Here is a 20437-nt window from a genome sequence, read left to right as displayed (position 1 = left end):
CACTCCCCACCCCGAGTTTCAGGCAGTGCCTTGCAGTAAGCTCAGAGCTAGAAACCACGGCCTGAGGCTGCCTGAGATCACATATGTCTACAAGGCCTGGCTGTTCCCATCTGTGGAACCACAAAAGCAGAGGCTGCACAGGTGCTCATCTTGGTGTCAGGCACCTAGGGAACCTGTTTAGAAAGGGGAAGACCCACTCCCACCCCCTTGGAATGCAGCAAAGAGAACAAACCAGACTCTTCCCATAGCTGGCTGGCTTAATGATGAAGTACAGCAAAAGTAAACTTTTTGTCTTAAGACCCTTAGGCCGGGCACGGTGGCTCATGCCTGTAATCCCAGCACTTTGGGAGGCCAAGGTGGGCGGATCACAAGGTCAGGAGATCGAGACCATCCTGGCTAACACCGTGAACCCCGTCTCTACTAAAAATACAAAAGATTAGCCGGGCGTGGTGGCGGGCACCTGTAGTCCCAGCTACTCGGGAGGCTGAGGCATGAGAATGGCGTGAACCCGGGAGGTGGGGCTTGCAGTGAGCCCAGATCGTGCCACTGCACTCCAGCCTGGGCGACAGAGCGAGACTGTCTCAAATTTAAAAAAGAAAAAAGAAAAAAAAAAACCCTTTGCACACAGCCCTCACCACTCCACGGAAACATAAGAACCCATTCCAGGCCAGGCGCGGTGGCTCACACCTGTAATCCCAGCACTTTGGGAGGCCGAGACGGGCGGATCACGAGGTCAGGAGATCGACACCATCCTGGCTAACACGGTGAAACCCCGTCTCTACTAAAAATACAAAAATCAGCCGGGCGCGGTGGCGGGCACCTGTAGTCCCAGCTACTCGGGAGGCTGAGGCAGGAGAAGGGCGTGAACCCGGGAGGCGGAGCTTGCAGGGAGTGGAGATCACGCCACTGCACTCCAGCCTGGGCGACAGAGCAAGACTCCGTCTCAAAAAAAAAACAAAAACCATTCCAAACAAATGCGCTTCTGGGTTAGGAAGCAGGGAGGGTCTGTGGATGGCTTTTCCCTGGGTGTCCTGTGACTGCCTTCTTCCCGTCCTCTAGCACCACTGCCGGAACTGTGGCCACATCTTCTGCAACACCTGCTCCAGCAACGAGCTGGCCCTGCCCTCCTACCCCAAGCCGGTTCGAGTGTGCGACGGCTGCCACACCCTGCTCCTGCAGCGCTGCTCCTCTACGGCCTCCTGAGCGTCCGTCCCCGGGAGCACAGCCTTGCGGACAGCGCCAAACCCTGTGGGTCTCCAGGGGCTTGGGAATTGTGTTCTTTCCCAAGAGAACCGAAGGAAAGAATCAAGTTTCTCGCCCAGCCACTGGCACTCCAGAAGACAGCGTGCCGGAACCAGCAGCTCTCGCCGTGCCGTGATTCGTTCGGAATTAACTCCTCTGGATGGAAACTTCCATCTTACGGCTCTGGTTCAGATACAACTTCATGATTTTGCTACTACTATCATTTTTCACTTTTCAAAGAATTTAACCTGTTTTACAGCAGTTCAGTTCTGCTAGTGAGTAGTTTCCCTCTCCCACCTCCCTTCTAAAAACCTGACTCGTGTACAGCGTTTGACACACCTGGGGTCTGTCTGTGCCTTCTCTGCTTCAGTCAAGAAATCTGCCATTTCATGCCCTTGTGACTGCCTATCGTTGGTCCAGCAATAAAATCATTTATTTTTCACTCTGGCGCATGCAGAAGCTCACGTCAACTTCCAAAGAGCCACCGCACCGGAGGAGGCCTCCACACCCCTCGTGCCCGAGCCCAGTGTGAGCAAGAGGCCGCCGGTGCTGCCCCAGAGCCTGCAGGGCTGTGCCTGGTGAGCCAAGGGCAGTTTGCAGGGGCAGCCTGCCACCAAAGGGCAGAGGAAGTGACCCCAAGCCTGTCACCAAAGTGCAAGAGTAGTTCACATACATGATTGGGAGTTGGACAGGTTACAGATGGAGACACCCGTGGAAAGGCACTTGGCAGGCAGTCATTTTTACATTTCAAATGCAGTGCTAGGACTGGCTTCCAGTCCCTCCCTCAGAGGCCCCTACCCCCAAACAGCCAATGGCCTGGGGCTCTCTTCCGGTCAAGTCCAGACAGCCAAGTCAGTCTTCCAGGCCTCATCCTTCACCTTCTATACGTGCACCTTGTCCAGGACCCTACCTTCCCTTCCCGCAGGTTCCCTACCCTCACCAAATCCAGGCCTCAGGATCGCACCCCTCCTCTGGGCTCCCCCACGACCTGGTCAGCCCTGGTAGATGCTTGCATGGCACCCTCGACTGAGTTTCCTCCTCTGCCGCTCGCTCCCTCCCTCCAGCCGCTCTCAAGATGGAAAAGGTGGGAGCTTAGCCAAGGCTCAGGGATTCACCCACCATCCTATACAGCTTAGGACTGTGCGGCCAGACTTCAAGACGAGGTCTGCCCTGCTCCAAAGCCATGTCCTAGCAGGTTTCCAACCCTATTAGGGAAGCCCAGTGGCAGCCCTCCCCTCCCCTCACCTCACCGTAGCAGCTGCCATCTCATACAGGGTCAAACTTTGAGAAAAAACTGCCTCTCACTACCCCTAACTGGCATATACGACATCTGTGCCTTTTCTTTTTTTTTTTTTTTTTGAGACGGAGTCTCGCTCTGTCGCCCAGGCTGGAGTGCAGTGGCCGGATCTCAACTCACTGCAAGCTCCGCCTCCCGGGTTCACGCCATTCTCCTGGCTCAGCCTCCCGAGTAGCTGGGACTACAGGTGCCCACCACCTCGCCCACCTAGTTTTTTCTATTTTTTAGTAGAGACGGGGTTTCACCATGTTAGCCAGGATGGTCTCGATCTCCTGACCTCGTGATCCGCCCGTCTCGGCCTCCCAAAGTGCTGGGATTACAGGCTTGAGCCACCACGCCCGGCAGACATCTGTGCCTTTTCAATACACCCAGTGTGGACCGCTAACTTGCTGGGCAGCCTTAGGCAAATCGGTTCACTTGAGTCTTAGCTTTCATCTGCACACACAAAAGCAGAATAATCCATCCCTCCCCTACTTCAAGTCAGTTCTGGCAGCTCAGTATAAAAACGTGCAGGAGGTTCCCACCTCTGTGCCTGACACTTGTGTTTAAGTGAAATTTATCACACCCATTTTCGAAGTTGGCAATATTTGGTCAAGATAACCTCCCTACTCACAAATTCAAACACATTCTAAGCCCTAACTCTGGCATCTCCAGTCCCTGGTCTGGTACCATACCACCTTTACCCAGCCTGAGAAACGAAGGACAGATGTTCGAAGGCAGCACTTCCCAAGTCAACTGCGATCTCTGCCTCCCGGGTTGAAGTAATTCTCCCCTGCCTCAGTAGCTGGTATTGCAGGTGTGTACCACCACGCCCAGCTAATTTTTGTATTTTAGTAGAGACAGGGTTTCCCCATGTTGGTCAGGCTGGTCTCGAACTCCTGACCTCAGGTGATCTGCCCACCTCAGCCTCCCAAAGTGTTGAAACTACAGGCGTTAGCCACTGCCCCTGGTCTAGACTAGCCATATGGCTCTGGATTTAGTTTAACCTTATTCCAAGTGCCTAGTTCTAGTCCCTTCTCTAACAGGGCAAGCTTTATCCCTAAATGTACCACAGTTAACTCAGGACCCAGAGAAGGAACCCTCAATCCTTCTCAATACTGGGCCTCAGTACCAAACTATTAACACAAGATCTCAAGGGCAGTAACCAGGCTTAGAACACAGCTCAGCAACTCTCAACACTGCCCTCCCCCCCCAACAACTGCTGCTCTCTCTAGACCTGCCAAAGACAAAACCAACAATACATACTCCAGACCCTTCCCTCTGCTGGTGTCCAGCCCTGATGGGGCAACCTGGTAGGGCAAGGAAGGTAGGATCTGCGAAGCCCTCCCTCCACATCTCCTGCATGCACTGCTCCTGTGGGCAGATGGTTAGAAATGACCGATACTAAGCCACTCTGTCCAACCTACCTAGCCCTACCCCAACAACAAACTCAAGAGAAAGCTTATCCACACTTTGCTTTAAAGGGCACAAGCCTATCTGACAGCCTAGCTGAGATGCTACATTTACACTCTCATTTCATTATCAGGGACTTGAATCTAATGGGACGAGAGTAGCTGCCGGGCCCCTCAGCTTCTACTGAAGGAACTCTGGGACCAGACTTTTCAGGACTGCTTTTCTAATACCCAACCTTGTATTATTAATGTGAACAGACTCTCCCTTAGATACCTAACCTTGTTTTAATATGAATAGACTCTCCCTTAGCTGAGAAAGCTGGCCTCCATTTGGCTCCTTCATTTACAAGACATCAGGGGTTCCTCACCCACCCGCTTCCTCAAGGACTTAACTTGTGCAAGCTGACTCTCAGCATATCAGAGTGCAATTAACCAATAAGGTGCTGAGGCAAGCAGTTCCCAGCAATTTACTCGGAGATGGTACCATAAAGCCCCATTTGTCCCATAGGTAACGCCAGAGCCCCCACGCCTATCGCCTTGTGATGAATTTAAAGCCCCTGCACCTGGAACTGTTTGTTTTCCTATAACCATTTGTCTTTTCAACTTTTTTGTCTGTTTTTCTTCTGTAAAATTGCTGCAGCTAGAATCCCCCTCCCCTCTCTAAACAAAGTATTAAAGAAAATCTAGCCCCTTCTTTGGAGAGAATTTCGTGCCTTACCGGTCTCTCGTTCACCGGCTAACAAAGGACTCCTGAATTCATCTCAAAAGTGTGGCGTTTCTAACTCGCTCAGGTACACTTTAAAGCAGCTTGAATACTTCCTAGCATCATGCTGGAGCTCTGAACTACCAAAACGGGGATATATTTAGAGTTCATTTAAACTAGTCACATTAGCTCTCAATCACTACCTATCACTCTACCCAGGAGATTTATATGTAATTCTGCTTCCAAGTAGAATTGATTTTTAGGAATGAGCCAAAAATATGAAAGTTCAAAACCTCAATTTGAAAAACCATCTGTGAAGGCTGGGAACAGTGGCTCAAGCCTATAATCCCAGCACTTTGGGAGGCTGACATGGGCAGATCACATGAGGTCAGGAGTTGGAGATCAGACTGGCCAACATTGTGAAACCCCGTTGTCTACTAAAAATGCAAAAAAATTAGCCTGGAGTGGCGGCGGGCACCTGTAACCCCAGCTACTTGGGAGGCTGAGGCAGGAGAATGGCTTCAGCCTGCAAGGTGGAGGCTGCAGGTGAGCTGAGATCACGCCACTGCAATCCAGCCTGAGATGACTAAGACTCCGCCTCAAAACAAACAAAAAAAAAACCACCACCCCTGAGCTAGAAGAAACCCACGTATTCATCATTACCTCCCTTGCCTCCAGCACCTTCCCAGCCAAGCATGAAGGCCTCGTAGACATGCAGGCCATGCAGTGAGGGCACTGGCACCTCCCCCTTCGCTTTGTGCAAGTGCTTAACAAGTTATAGGCAAGTTCAGATCAGGTCCTGTGCAGCCAAATGACATACAGCCCTTCCACAAGGGCCCCAAAGACGAGTTTACCTTCAGTTGCACTGGAGGGAAGTCTGAAGACATCTACACAACAGCCTCAACTGCCAAGCCCCTCTGCCACAGCCAGAGACGTGGCCCCAGGCCCCAGGTGGGCACAGAGCACCAAGACTCAGTCCACACGACACTGAAGCACAGACAAGACAGAGTGCAGTTTTTAAAAGGAGGATTTATTTGACAAGTTTCACTTAGCGCAATATACCTAAAAGGAAATCACAATACAATGAAAGATTTAAATCAAGGCCTCAGAATTTCATACAAACACCAAGACCAAAATCCTAAAGTACTGGTATTGTGTCTCAAAATTTTCCCATTAACTTAAAAAAAAAAAAAAAAAAGAAAAAAAAGCTTAAACTTACGTGCCTTACAGGTTATTAAATGAAACTAGAATTAACGAACATGCCAAAATGTTTCACTTTTAATTGTAGACATAGCTCCTATATTGAGTTTTACAAAAAAATAAAAGCATGTCTTTCAACATGCATCCAAACAGTGTTCAATGTAACGTGGCAAAGGGCAACATTTAACATAATTCAACTGCTTTTACCTAAATACGCTTACTGCTTAAGTACATCCTATAACTAACTTGAGAAAAGCTGGAACTTAAGTTTAACAGTTATAGTTTACTCAGCTTCACTGTTACATCCTAGATTGAGTATTGTATTCAAAAATACTGGGCCTTAAGTCTTCATAACAATCCTGATTTCCACTTAGAGTAAGCATAAATCACAAGCTTGTATTGCAGAAACTGTTAAACTGAAGTTTTTTTTCTTTAAAAAAAAAAAAAAAAAAAAAGGTTGACCAGGAGTCAGTGATCAGGACAGATCAGTTACATTCCCCATCCACCACTCATACTGGACATGCTAGACATCCCTCCCATTCCGTTCACGCCCAGAGATGCACGGCTTCCACTACTGTAGTAGCTGCTGTTCATTGCTCCTTGGTTACCTGCCAAGAGATCAGTTTGACAAGTTAGGAGTAATGTCAGACTACCAGTCAAATAAAATATAGTATTCCAAGAAAAAGTTTAAAAAGTATACGAGTACAAATGGCTGCTGTCCAAGTGGCGAGACGCATGTTTGGGAAAGGGGAATCCCGACTCCAAACAAGCCTCAATTAACCCCTTTTCTCTGCAGTACCAACTTGCCAGACTCTTGTGCTACCATTTTAACGGATTCTTCAGGATCAACATGAAAAATTAAGTTTAAAGGAAAACTAGTGTTTTTCAAAAATTGCAAAATTACTTCGTATTTTTAAAGCTAAACAAGGCATTTTTTTTTTAAATTTACCATAAACATTCACAATGTGTCCCTCGAGTGGCATTTGAGAAAAGGGAGCACAGGGGAAGTCTCTTGCTTTTCCTATTCACGGTGGGCAGGAAGTGAGACAACCAAGGTGGACTAAAGGCAACTCACTGTGCCCAAATGGCAGCCTCCATGGAGTTAAGTCAGAGCCATTGACTGCTATAGAAAGTATTATTACAACATATCAGTATTTGCTATTGGGAATTTAAATTATATTTTTTGAGAAAATATTTACCTATGCAATGTTTGATTGAAAATCACTGGAGTTTTCCTGTAAAACTTGGTCTGCAAAAGGATTTTGTAGGGTAAGACTATAATACCAAAATCACCATTCTTTAGACCAATTGAAAAAAAATAAATAAAACCAATCCTAGGTTAACTGACTAATAAATACGGTCCTGAACCCAACCACCATTCTATTCCAAATTCTCCCTCCATCTAAAATTGATGTAATGCTAACCAAAAGACAAAAAAGCGAACAACTTTATTTAATGTTTTAATAAATGGAGGCAGATATTTTCTGGCTCGACAGTATTCCAAAGTTGCAATGACTAGTTGTTTATTCACAGAACACTTCCCCCTCCCAATGATTGTTTCTGAAAATTAAACTAGTAAAAAGTTACATTTGGATTGAAAGCATACATTTAACAACCCAATTTCACCAAAAAGGAGCCTGCACCTTCCCAACTAAAGAAACCTGCCTAAAACTTAATTATAAGTATATTAAAAAAACAGGCTTACCGTATCCACTCATGCTGCTCTGGCCACCATAGCCGCCTCCATAACCTCCACTCAGCTGCTGGCTGGCTGGGCCACCGTAACTGGACTGGTTTGCTGTTAAGTTAAGAAAACTTTAGAACCTTGTTCCTTACGTAACGTGGTACCTGGTGGTACCGGGCTTGTAATTCTATATCTATATTTTCCAGTCTTGATCTTATATTACTATAACCCTCTGCCTCCTTCTGCCTACTGTCTATAACCGGGCTACCCTTCTATCCATCATTTGAGCTACTCAAATATTTATAAACCAAAGTGCTAACGGTATATACATCAGCAGGACTAAAATCCACAAGATTCCCTAAGTAGAGGCATTTTGTGAAGATCTTATGAAACTGCCTGACTAGATTTAGTGGGGTTCCCCCTTAGATATATCAAAGGCACGTCAATACACCCAATTATGCCCACATTTATCTTAATCCTATATTTTGCTATTTAAACTTTATACTCAGAAAATTTAAGTAGTTTCACTCCGTAGTCCCCTCCCCCAAGAGTACTTAAGTCTAATTTGAATTATCTATCCTAAGGAACTTCATAACACAAGGATTTAAGTAAGCCAGATACAAAATTCAAATATCAAGAAACTGCTTTCTTTGCCTAAGTTTGTTATGCTAAACTTATTAAATAAATAGATTAACAACTTATAATTGACTTATACAGATATAAACTTTTTGGTTTTTAAAAAAACTAACGATATTTACACAAGCCCATGCCTCCCATCATTTGGCTACCATAAGCACCACCGCTTGCTCCTGCTGTAGAATTCAAGAAGAGTTCTACATATCTGTGTTCTGAAATGAGAGAAAAGGCATACAAGGTTAGCTTAAAAAAAAAGACACTAAAGTGATATTTACACAAACCCATGCCTCCTAGCATTTGGCTACCGTAAGCACCACCGCTTGCTCCTGCTGTAGAATTCAAGAAGAGTTCTACATATCTGTGTTCTGAAATGAGAAAAAAAAAGTTTGAAAATGTTTGTTGGTGAAACACAACAGGATAAGCACTTTTACAAAGTTTTTAAACAAGCAGATCTGTGAACTTCAAATACCTTGGCAAAGAAAATTCTAGCTACTTCTCTTAGGTGATCTACTTTAACTCCAATATCTAGCCTTTACATATTCATCTATGTTGTCAATTAAGGATATATATACACTTCAAGATGTACGTATCACAAATCCGTTATACTAATTTTTAAAACCCAAACCTTCTTCAACCCACTGCCCCCCATCCCCCAAGAATTAATCTATTACTGGAGAGGAAACTTCTCATATATCCTTATTTTTCCATTTCTCTATTATAAATGTTAGTCACACAATCACCTGTTAAGAGCCCACAAACGCTCAATCACACTTACGCATATTTGCTTTGTCTTTTGACATAGCTGCCACGGCATCTTCATGAGTTGCAAACTCAACATCTGCTTCACCAGTTACTCTGCCATCAGGACCAATTTCAATGTGTACTCTCACAGGATTGAGTGGTGAAAAAAACTACAACACAAGGCATTTCAAAGAATTAAATCAACTTTCTAATGTTACAAAATAAAACTACAATTTCTAACACAGTGCTCACATTTATAGAGTAAGGCTCAGACTTTTACTGCCATACTGAAATACTGACTTGTAAGTTCATCCTACACTTACATTATAAATGTCATTCTCAGTAGCTCTGTAAGGTAATCCACGCATGTGTACACAGTGTCCTGTTGTGCTCTGGAAAGTAGAGCCACCATCCCCGTATCTGTGATCAGACATTCCTGAAAAACAGTAATTGAGGTCTAGATGGACAAGAGTGTAAGCATCCTTCAACTGAGAAATTCAATTCTTACCTTACCTCTTCCAAATCTATCTGACCCAAATCCATAGCCATCATTATAGCCATTGTAATCATCATAGCCTCCATAGCCTGAAAGACAAAGTACAATCCATCAAACAAAACACCTAAACAAAGGAACAGACTACTTGCCAAACCCTGGGAATCCTCACGTACCTCCACCGTAAGCACCGCGCCTCATCCTCTCAAAGCCAGCTCCTCTGCCAATGCTGTTATACCCTCTGCCAGCCCCAGGTCTGTCATAGGGACCTGGCCGCTGCATGGCCATAAGCTTTCGTGGTGGATCATAATGAGTTCTAACTTCAGCTCTACTGCTCTTAAAGATCTCAATATACCTAAAGCATCGTTCATAAGGAAGGGGTAGGGAGGGGAGAGAAAACATTAGTTCATTTTATACAGGTATTTAGTTACACAAGAAATACAATCTAGTCATAGCCATGAAACTGACTAATATTTAAAGCCAGATTTCTTATATTTGCATAGGCAATGACCAGAAATTCACTCAATAAATAGTAAGGCAATGTAAACTTTACAGAAAAAAAACACTCACTCCTCCTGAGGCAGAGCCCAACCTTAGGGGTAGAGAGGAGTACTGTAAATAAACGTTCTAGGAGGGAAATAATTCCACTCAACTTTCAACATTTCAAGTCTTAAATCCATTGGCAGTATGTATAGCAAGTGGGCTAAAAAGCCAGCCTCCACCAACAGTCTAGCCCACACTACACATTTCCTTTCGCCAATAAATACCCCAGCCTATGCTTTTAGTAAGAATCAGCATAGGTAAGCGCATGCTTCAATGAAAAATAGTCACAAGCAAAGAGAATAAAACCTTTTGTGACAATTTCTTGAAAGCTATGCTTATTAATACTATGCAGAATATTTATATACAGCAAGAAAAAGTTTGTTGCATTTCAACTTTAAAAACAAGATCAGAAAGTATCACATTTTCTTATGGTAATATTAATTTACTCTAGGTGGGTGTTATTACAGCTAAAGCCAGGTTTGCATTAATTTTTTAAAGCCATAGTCTCTCAACTCTATTGATTGGGGTTAATAAGACTCACAAAATTGTCAAGTAGACCAATTAACTAGGGACAAGTTTTTAAACCTAAAATTTAGTTTGCGTGTGACATGGGACTGACACAAGAAAAGTTTGGAAATCATGGCAAAACATCAATTACCTAGGACTACAAAACATTAATTTCTTCTTTTAAGCAGAGAGAATATGGATTTAACTGTTTACCATAAGAAAAGTGACATATCCAACCAACCATCCATCCCCACCTGTGCCCTATTCTTTCCTTGTGTTTCTTTAGAGCCTTTTCAGCTATTTCCTGTGAAGCAAACTGCACGAAGGCCTCCCCCGTACTCCTCCCCTGGAAGTCCACCGGCAATGTTATCCCATTTGGCACGATTTCCAACCCTTCAACCCAAGGACAAATAACCCCAGTAGGGGGGCAATATTAACATCACAAGCCCAGAAATGATTCTTCTTATAGCTTTAAATAAACCAGAACTTTTAACTTTAGGTGAATGGTATGCTTTCAACAAGTACTCTTTAAATATGCATTGCAATAATATGAAGTTCCATTATTACGAAGTATAACTATTCTTAACACACCCATGGTACAGTATAAATTAAAAAAAAAAACTTGCTGAACGCAGGATGCATTAAGAATTCAACAACTTAAGAACACATATCTATGCAACTTAATGTTGAGAATTATACAAGAATTCAATTAAGTTTTAAGCATTAAATAACAGTTTTACTAAATTCAAAACACCTTTTACCTCATTTTATATTTCAATGCTTTAAGTTATTGGAACTTCGTCTTTAAAAAGGTATACATTAAACATTTCATATAAAAACTAAAACATTAAATTATAATTGACAAACATAACAATCTAAACTTTCAACAAAACTGATCTACACAGCACAATCATGCATGCTTATGCTCTAACAGTAGTTATGATTCACTTCTGGAAATTCCGTCTATGAAAAATCCTTTCCGTGGATACATTCCCAAGCTTACAAAAAGGACTTAAAGCACTTTCCTAGAAGATATGAAATTATGTTCATATTTAACGTTGACAGATAGCATTCAATTCTCACCAATTTAGAGTAAAAACAAAACAAGACTTGATTTTTAAAATTCTGACATTAGGACTTGATACATATATAAATTTTTAACATACTACACTAAACCATGAAAGGATTTCTTGCTTCCAGTGTATCACATCATAAAAGATTAATATTTAAAATATACGGTATCTAACATTGTTAAACATGCAATCTTATCAGCTCTTCAGCATAAAAACATTCAAATACTTTAGGCCCAGGAACAATTTCAAAACACTTTGTTATTTCAGATACTGAGACTACAAGCATTCAAACTACTCTCACTACATCTGATTTTCAGTAAGTTTATGTCACACTGGTTAAACCAAGCCTTTCATAAATCGACTTCTGCATTAAAGAGAATTAGACCATTCTGGTCACATGACCCAAATGTGTCTCTTGCAACAACACAGACACTTGCCATAATTTACAACAACCTAATTCGTCACACTAATCTGATGTTAAGGGATCTTACCTTTAACGTGAAGTACTTAGCTGGACACCAATGTGAGGAAAAGCAGTTAAGCTGTTGAGGGCAATCCTCAATGAAAGATCTACTCTGAACTATAATACTAAATATAGGCAAAGTTAACATTTTGGAAGTACTTCATTTCCACCTTTAAGATGGGCTTAAATTATTTGAAGGTCTCTAGGAAGAAAATATTAATTCATTGGCAATTTACACAACCTATTGAAATACCTAAGCTACTCAACTTTAAGGTCTATTAAATCACCTTGCAGAAGCTAGCCAAAACTCACTGCTCATCAACAAACATGACTACATACCTGAGAAGAACTGAACAATTTCTTCCTTGCTACATCCAAAGGGAAGTCCTCTAAGCCGTACAAAGCCATCATTGGCCGTGTCAGGACTATTTGGACCAGTATGCTTCAACACCCAATCCATTTCAACGTTGTTTGACTTGAATACTGAAAGAGGTGCTTAGAATTAGTCACTTTTGGAAAATTAGGTAACAAAGTTCAGACTTCCTGGGTCTTTAGATAAGCTAGGAAGAGCTGCCACAAACTCCCTTAGATGACCATTTCCATGCAGTCAAATACCTAAAATTCAGAAGGGGTAAGACCTCTATTGTTTAATGCTTTATTTACTGTAACTAGGGCAATGTAAATCAAACCTTCAACATATCTGTGTCCCATAGTTTCTCTGTCTTTTTTCAGGGCCAATTTGACTTCATCTTCTGATTCAAGTTCAACAAAAGCCTCGCCACTTGGTCTGCCTTCTCTGGTGTAGATGAAACGAATACCTTGAGCCCCATTTTGAATTTTGCAGTCTGGAAAGAAAACAACCGTTAATACGGAATTTAAAACTTAAAACCACCTCTGGGTGACACAGACGAAATGTCTATTCCATGTCCCCACTACAAATTACGTAACTTGTGAAGCCTGCATATAATGACGATATTACCAACTCCTGGAACTCCAATATAAAAAAAAAAAAACCTCATTCCCAAGGTGATGTATTTCCAACCCATCAACAACATACAATATTCAAAGCAGTTTCAGAATGAATTTCTCTCAAGTCCCTGCTACTTATGTCCACATCACACATCTTTTATCAATTTCTCAGAACATTATCAAGCCTGGACTTTGTGACTTTATGGCAAACCTACTTCGTTGCGAGTTGTTTTGGTCTGGTCTGGCGCGTTTGTCAGTTTTACCTTACCAGCAGCCACATTACGGTTTCTCATTCAAATCCAAATTACAGGCCCAATACTCACCTGAAAGGGGATCAGTGTTACCAAGCTAAAATGCTCCAAGTTGCACAGCTGAAGCCAAACCCAGCGTTGCCCCCTGCAAGGTGGCTTCCAGTGTACTTGGTTCTTGTTTTACAGGTCGTTTTCCGTTACCAATGCTCAATTCAGATAGTAAGTCAACACTACAAACGTCTTGCCAAAAGCTGTCAATTTCATACAAGTAGAATTTTATCAGTCTAATTTTTCCCAGTCTAATCATGGGAACAAGGACATTCTGATAGAAAATATTCAGGAAACCTAGGGACTGCAAAAACACTTCCCTGGGTTTCAGTGTTTTCAATTGTATAGTCAGCCAAATTAAGAACTAGATGAGCAAACACTCTTCAATTACCAAATCTTGATTAGGAAAACTGAAATTAAGACGTGACATTTTAACTTTCCGAAGAATGCTCCTTTTCAAGGAAACACCAGAACTGGAAACAAGAGATTACACTTCAAGATATTGAAAAACATTACTATTGGTCTAATTACTCGGCAATTTTCTCGAGATTGAGGAGTAAACCCACCTATGCCAATTCATCTTTTCGCAAAAAGACACCCGGGCCAGGCGCGGTGGCTCACGCCTGTAATCCCAGCATTTTGGGAAACCGAGATGGGCTGATCACTTGAGGTCCAGAGGTTCGAGACCAGCCTGGCCAACATGGTGAAACCCCGTCTCTACTAAAAAAAACAAAAATTAGCCGGGCGTGGTGGTGCGCGCCTCTAGTCCCAGCTACTCGGGAGGCTGAGGCAGGAGACTCGCTTGAACCCAGGAGGCGGAGGCTGCAGTGAGCCGAGATCGCGCCACTGCACTCCAGCCTGGGTGACAGAGACTCCCAACACAAAGGAAAAAAAAAAACCACATCCATAAAAGAAAAGCTGGTGTTCAAAGGTAGTAAAGAAATCAAAGCGTCTGCCAGATCTGCCGCACTCCCCCCCAAGGCCAGGACGGGCGGGGCTTCCGAAAATTCCATTGCGTAACCGCGGCCGGCCGGGCGCGAGCCACACGGCGGTGAGTGCAGTCGCCCGCGCCTCGCCAGGGGGCGCCCCGGGTCCCGCCGGCCCGCCCCGCCCCGCCCCAGCCCGGCTGCCCGCCAGCCCGCCCGCCCCGGCCTCGAACTCGAACTCCCGCGTCCTAGTTCTAACTCACCAGAAAAAAACCTCTGCACTTCATCGGCCGAGCAAGACCAGGGCAAGCCCCGGACCTTCACCACGAATCCCTCTCCGCCTTCGGTGCCCAACATCATCGTCTCTTACGCGGTCCGGCGTCGAAACAAACTGCAAGGCGGGGAGGACCAGACCTGAGAGCGCCAATTAACCTGTCCTCCGCCTCCGAGGCGCCCCCGGGCCCGCACCGGCCCCCCCACCAAGCAAAAACCGGGGGGATGCACCCACCCCGGCGGCTCCAATACCCAACACCTCCTCGTCCGGCGGCCGGACCCCCAAAAGCTGTTCTGAGCAGCAACCGTCGGCGCCCCGAACCGTGGGGGCCCGGGCCGAGGGCCAGCGTGGAGGAAAGGAAATGGCGGCGGCCGCTTCCGCTCCGCCTCCTCCGACTTCTCACACAATAGAGTCGGAGCGGCCTGCAGGCCTCAGCTGCGGTGCCGACATTCAGCGAACCACTCGCGGCTCTCGATGGCAGCCCGCACCTCGCCAAGGTCCCCGTGGCCCTCCCAGAGATATGAGGACAAACAATCCTCGCAAAAACGGCGCCCACAGTGGTCGCTGAACTGCAAGCGAGGACCCACCGAGACTCACCGAGAAACCCGACTTCTGCGTGGCTAAGACGAAATGGCCAGCGGGCGCCTGCGCAACCTAAATAAGGCCCTTTGTGCGAGTTCTGCGCACGCGCAGCCAGCTCCCCGCACCGCCCCGTTGCGTCACAAAGAGCTCTGGCGCATGCGTAGTTTCAAGAGCCCGCCCACCGTCCGCCGGCGGATTATTACACGCTTGGGTTTTGGGCGCAGCTCCCCCACCCATAAACCCGCCGGGCTTTTTATTGCGCATGCGCCTTCCCGCGAATATTGAACCTGGGGAGTCTTAGCGGTTTATAATTGTTTCATGCGCATGCGTCTTCCTTGAAACCGTTCTCCAGCCTTACCCGCCACCGTGGGGGAGGGGAATGGCGGCCGCCTGTTGGCTATGGGACCGTCTAGGAGTCCCGAGCTCTGGGTTGAAGAGGTGGGCGTCTTTCTACCCCTTGCCCCCCGGCTCTTACCGGTGCGCTCCTGGCCGACCTGAAAGGAGAGGCGCGGCCTTCAGGCGTTCCCACTCCCCGCGCCGCCTGTCTCCCCTTTATCTCCAAACCGGCCGAAGCTGATCAGCCGCAGATGGTCGAGCGTCCTGGGAGCTGCGGGGCTGCGGACGTCCCGCGCCCAAAGCCACCCGGATGGTGCCTGGGGCACGTCCCAGCCATGTGTGCCTCCACTTCCCCTTACTTGCGGTCGTCGGGCCTAGGGCCCCGGTCGGCGCGAGGTTCCCGTGCCTGTGGCTCGCGCCTGTACCCAGCTTTTGCCTAACGAACTCGCACCCTGTGTACCCCTTGACCCGCCTCACGGTCGGTGGGCCTTCCGTGCCCTGGGGCCCTGGCACGAGGAGGAATCGCGAGCGCGGGCTCCTCCACGGGTGCGCGCTGGCCTCTGCTCGGTAGGTTACCGCTGAATCTCCCAGGACAGAATCGGTAACAGTGCATCCAATCCCCGGGCATAGACGCCGCATTCGAGGAGGCCCCCGGCTCACCCCATGTGCACACATGCTGCCAGATGAGTAATGTTCGTGGTTTCTAACAGCACTGCCCAACACCGAAGATGCCATAGCCTCCCAGGCCTCCCCAGGTCTGATCTGGCTGCCCTCCTCACCCCAGCTCTAGTGGACACAGACAATAAACAAATTAACAATAAGGTAGTGTTGGACCCTGCCGCAGGGCTACCTTGGCTAGTGCAGGCCTAAGTGCCACCCTGGGAAAATGCAGACAAAGCATGTTTCCAACCCCAGGGCCACAGAGTCCGAATCCAGTTTTGACAGGTTTGAGAAAAGTAGAGAGGACATCAAAAGAAAGACAGGAGCCCAGAGCTAAGCAGGGCCTCATCTTCAAAAGCCACCTAGACCTTGGCAAGGATGTTAACTCCGAGAGAAGGCTTTGGCAGGTGATCAGCAGGGAAGCAATAAGCCCTATGTAAAGGAAAACTTGCTGGATGTGAGGGGGATGCAGATGGAGCAGGCAGGGTGAATGACGGTACATGCCATGCCCTCTACTACAAACGGAACTGGAAGCACATATCTGTGGTACCATTTCAGAAAACACTTTGGCTGAGGTAATCAAGAAGAGAGACTCTGGCCAGGTGTGGTGGTTCACGCCTCTAATACCAGCACTTTGGGAGGCCGAGGCAGGCAGATCACTTGAGGTCAGGAGTTTGAGACCAACTTGGCCAACATGGTGAAACACCATCTCTACTAAAGATACAAAAATTAGCTGGGCATGGTGGCGCACACCTGTAATCCCAGCTACTCTGGAGGCTGAAACAGGAGAATCGCCTGAACCTAAGAGGCAGAGGAAGCAGTGAGCTGAGATCACACCACTCCTCCAGCCTGGGCAACAGAGAAAGACTCCCTCTCAAAAAAAAAAAAAAAAAAAAATTAGCCAGACATGATGGCATATACGTGTAATCCCAACCACTTGGCGAGACTGAGGCAGGAGAATTGCTTAAACCCAGTAGGCAGCGGTTGCAGTCAGCTGAGATCATGCCATTGCACTCCAGCCTGGGCAACAAGAGCGAAACTCCATCTCAAAAAAAAAGAATAGTAGTGAGGTAGGATAAATTTCATACATTTATAGCCAATGCTCTTATATATAAATTATCCAACTTATATTAAAACAAGATTTTTAAATATTTATTTATTATTTATTTATTTATTTATTTTTGAGAAACAGCCTGTCACCCAGGCTGGAGTGCAGTGGTGCAAACATGGCTCACTACAGCCTCTACCTCCTGGGCTCAAACAATCCTCCTGCCTCAGCCTCCTGAGTAGGTAGGACCACAGGCATGTGCCACCTTGCTCTGATAACTTTTTTATTTTTCTTTTTGTAGCAATGGCGTCTCATTTTGTTGCCCAAGCTGGTCTTGAATTCCTGGACTCAAAGAATCATCCCACCTCAGCCGCCCAGAGAAAGTGCTGGGATTACAGGTGTGAGCCACCATGTCTGGCAATGAAAGAAGGTTTTTTTGTTTGCTTTTGTTTTTGAGACAGTCTCACTCTGTCACCCAGGCTGGAGTACAGTGGTGCAATCTCGGCTCGCTGCAACCTCTGCCTTCCAGGTTCAAGGAATTCTCGTGCCTCAGCTTCCCAAGTCTAGAGGGATTACAGGTGTGTGCCACCACACCTACTTTTTTTTAATTTTTAGTTGAGATAGGGTTTTGCCACATTGGCCAGGCTGGTCTGGAACTCCTGACCTCAAGTGACCTGCCTGCCTCAGCCTCCCAAAGTACTGAGATTACAAGCATGAGCCACCACACTCAGCCAAAGGTTTTTTAAAATAAAAAGTTCATCATCAGCCCAGGCGAGGTGGCTCATGCCTGTAATCCCACCACTTTGGGAGGCCAAGGCCGGTGGATCACGAGGTCAGGAGTTCGAGACCAGCTTGACCAACATGGTGAAACCCCGTCTCTACTAAAAATACAAAATGTAGCCAGGTGTGGTGGCAGCTGCCTGTAATCCCAGCTACTCAGGAGGCTGACGCAGTAGACTCACTTGAACCTGGGAGGTGGAGGTTGCAGTGAGCAGAGATTGTACCACTGCACTCCAGCCTGGGCCACAGAGCAAGACTCCATCTAAAAAAAAACAAAAAAAATTCACCATCTTGCCTCAGTGGTCTTTTTGTCTTGGTATACTTCTTATAGTTTACAGAGCTCTTTGTTAAGGCTGTTAGCCCTTAGGATAGTTGCCCCAAACATTCTTCTCAGTTTGCCTACCTTTTAATTATTTTCGTGGTTTTGTGGTTGTATTTTTTGTTTGTTTTACAGACAATGTCTTGTTCTGTGCCGTGACACAATCATAGCTCACTGCAGCCTTGAACTCCTGGGCTCAAGCCATCCTCCACACTCAGCCTCCTGAGTAGCTGGGGCTACAGGCACTTTCAACCAGGCCTGACTAATTGTTTGTATTGTTTTGTGGTGATGGGGGTCTCACTATGTTGCCCAGGCTAGTCTTGAATTCCTGGCGTCAAGCAATTCTCCCACCTTGGCCTCTCAAAGCACTGGAATTATTCTACGTGTGAGCCATGATGCTCGGCCCTGATTTATGATTGCTTTTTTTTTTAAAGACAGGATCTCACTTTGTCACTCAGGTTGGAGTGCAGGTATGTGATCTCGGCTCACTGCAACTTCCACCTCCCGGGTTCAAGCAATTTTTTTTTTTTTTTTTTTTAATTCTTTTTTTTGAGACGGAGTCTCGCTCTGTCACCCAGGCTGGAGTGCAGTGGCCGGTTCTCGGCTCACAGCAAGCTCCGCCTCCCGGGTTCACGCCATTCTCCTGCCTTTGCCTCCCGAGTAGCTGGGACTACAGGCGCCCGCCACCTCGCCCGGCTAGTTTTTTGTATTTTATAGTAGAGACGGGGTTTCACCATGTTAGCCAGGATGGTCTCGATCTCCTGACCTCGTGATCCGCCCGTCTCGGCCTCCCAAAGTGCTGGGATTACAGGCTTGAGCCACCGCGCCCGGCCTGGTTCAAACAATTTTTGTGCCTCAACCTCTCAAATTGCTGAGATACGCCAGGCGCAGTGGCTCACACTTGTAATCCCAGCACTTTGGGAGGCCGAGGTGGGTGGATCTCTTGATGTCAGGAGTTTGAGACAGCTTGGCCAACATGGTGAAACCCTGTCTCTACTAAAAATACAAAATTAGCCAGGCATGGTGGCGGGTGCCTGTAATCCCAGCTACTTGGGAGGCTGAGGCAGGAGAATCACTTGAACCCAGGAGGTGGAGGTTGCAGTGAGCAGAGATCCTGCCAGTGTACTCCAGCCTGGGCAACAGAGGGAGACTCCATCTCAAAAAAAGAAGGAAAAAAATACCAAATAGCTGGGATTACAGGCATACACCATCACACCCGGCTAATTTTTGTATTTTTAGTAGAGATGGGGTTTCACCATGTTGGCCAGGCTGGTCTGGAACTCCAGACCTCAAGTGATCCACCCACCTCAGCCTCCCAAAGTGCTGGAATTACAGGTGTGAGCCACTGCACCCGGCCTATGATTGCTGTTTAATATTTGGACATATAGAATGTTTAAATTTCTTGATGTCAAAGCCATGGATATGTTCCTTTGAGGTTTGTCTTTAAGTTTAGAAAGCCTTTTCCCATCCAGAGATTAAACACATATTTGTTATCTTTGGTATCATTTATAAGACACATTTTGTACAGCTTAGCCTTAATGAGATAGGAATGTGTTTTATTTATTTTCTTCTGCTTTTTTTTTTTTTTTTTTTTTTTTGAGATGGAGTCTTGCTCTGTCACCCAGGCTGGAGTGCAATGGTGTAATCTCGGCTCACTGCAACCTCCACCTCCCGGATCCAAGCAATTCTCCTACCTCAGCCTCCAGAGTAGCTGCGATTATAGGCGTCTGCCATCACGCCCAGCTAATTTTTGTGTTTTTTAGTAGAGACGGGATGTTGCCATGTTGACCTCAGGTGATCCACCCACCTCAGCCTCCCAAATTGCTGGGATTATAGGCATGAACCACCTCGCCTGGCCAGGAATGTGTTTTAAAACCAATGATACCAGCTGGGCGTGGTGCCTCACCCTGTAATCCTAGCTCTTTGGGAGGCCATGGTGGGCTGATCACTTGAGGTCAAGCGTTCCAGACCCACCTGGCCAACATGGTGAAACACCATCTCTACTAAATTGTCACATCTCATCCTTTGAGCAAAGATCAAGTGTAGTAAAAAAGATAAATTAACCGGGTGTGGTGGCACATACCTGTAATCCCAGCTATACAAGAGCCTGAGGTGGGAGGATGGCTTGAACCCCGGAGGCAGAGGTTGCAGTGAGCCAAGATCACACCACTGCACTCCAGACTAGGTGACAGAGCAAGACTCTGCCTCAAAGAAAAGAAAAGAAATGCAATCATAAGTAACATGGCTGGGCGTGGTGGCTCACACGTGTAA

General features: G+C 46.2%; 2 protein-coding genes across 14 annotated transcripts in view; one reads left to right on the top strand and one right to left on the bottom strand.

Annotated features, from left to right (window-relative positions):
* The window catches only part of RUFY1 (RUN and FYVE domain containing 1), a 71626-nt gene extending 69942 nt beyond the window's left edge, over window positions 1–1684 (top strand). For all 3 annotated transcript variants that reach the window (XM_037992597.2, XM_037992596.2, XM_073010427.1), the window contains one exon: window positions 1060–1684. In XM_037992597.2, coding sequence (XP_037848525.1) covers window positions 1060–1203 — 144 coding nt within the window. In that variant the 3' untranslated portion in view covers window positions 1204–1684. The remainder of the gene's footprint in view (window positions 1–1059) is intronic.
* Window positions 1685–5642: 3958 nt separating this feature from the next.
* Window positions 5643–15163, bottom strand: HNRNPH1 (heterogeneous nuclear ribonucleoprotein H1). Of its 11 annotated transcripts, none has more exons than XM_073010432.1 (14): window positions 15039–15163; window positions 14431–14558; window positions 12663–12818; window positions 12313–12456; window positions 10692–10830; window positions 9564–9742; window positions 9408–9479; window positions 9218–9351; window positions 8929–9064; window positions 8459–8518; window positions 8276–8365; window positions 7539–7631; window positions 7033–7082; window positions 5643–6441 (listed from the first exon to the last, which is right to left on the bottom strand). In XM_073010432.1, exons 2-13 carry the CDS (start codon window positions 14525–14527, stop codon window positions 7033–7035), a joined length of 1350 nt encoding a protein of 449 aa, XP_072866533.1. In that variant the 5' UTR covers window positions 14528–14558; window positions 15039–15163; the 3' UTR covers window positions 5643–6441. The 11 variants fall into 11 exon arrangements, with proteins under 11 accessions (XP_072866533.1, XP_072866535.1, XP_072866534.1 ...); XM_073010434.1 differs by having other exon boundaries at window positions 8306–8365; XM_073010433.1 differs by lacking the exon at window positions 15039–15163 and adding an exon at window positions 14676–14942.
* Between the last annotated feature and the right edge of the window lie 5274 nt (window positions 15164–20437).

Source organism: Chlorocebus sabaeus, chromosome 23 (assembly GCF_047675955.1).
Source record: "Chlorocebus sabaeus isolate Y175 chromosome 23, mChlSab1.0.hap1, whole genome shotgun sequence".
Taxonomy (NCBI): Eukaryota; Metazoa; Chordata; class Mammalia; order Primates; family Cercopithecidae; genus Chlorocebus; species Chlorocebus sabaeus.
This window is presented reverse-complemented; position numbering and strand designations above follow the sequence as displayed.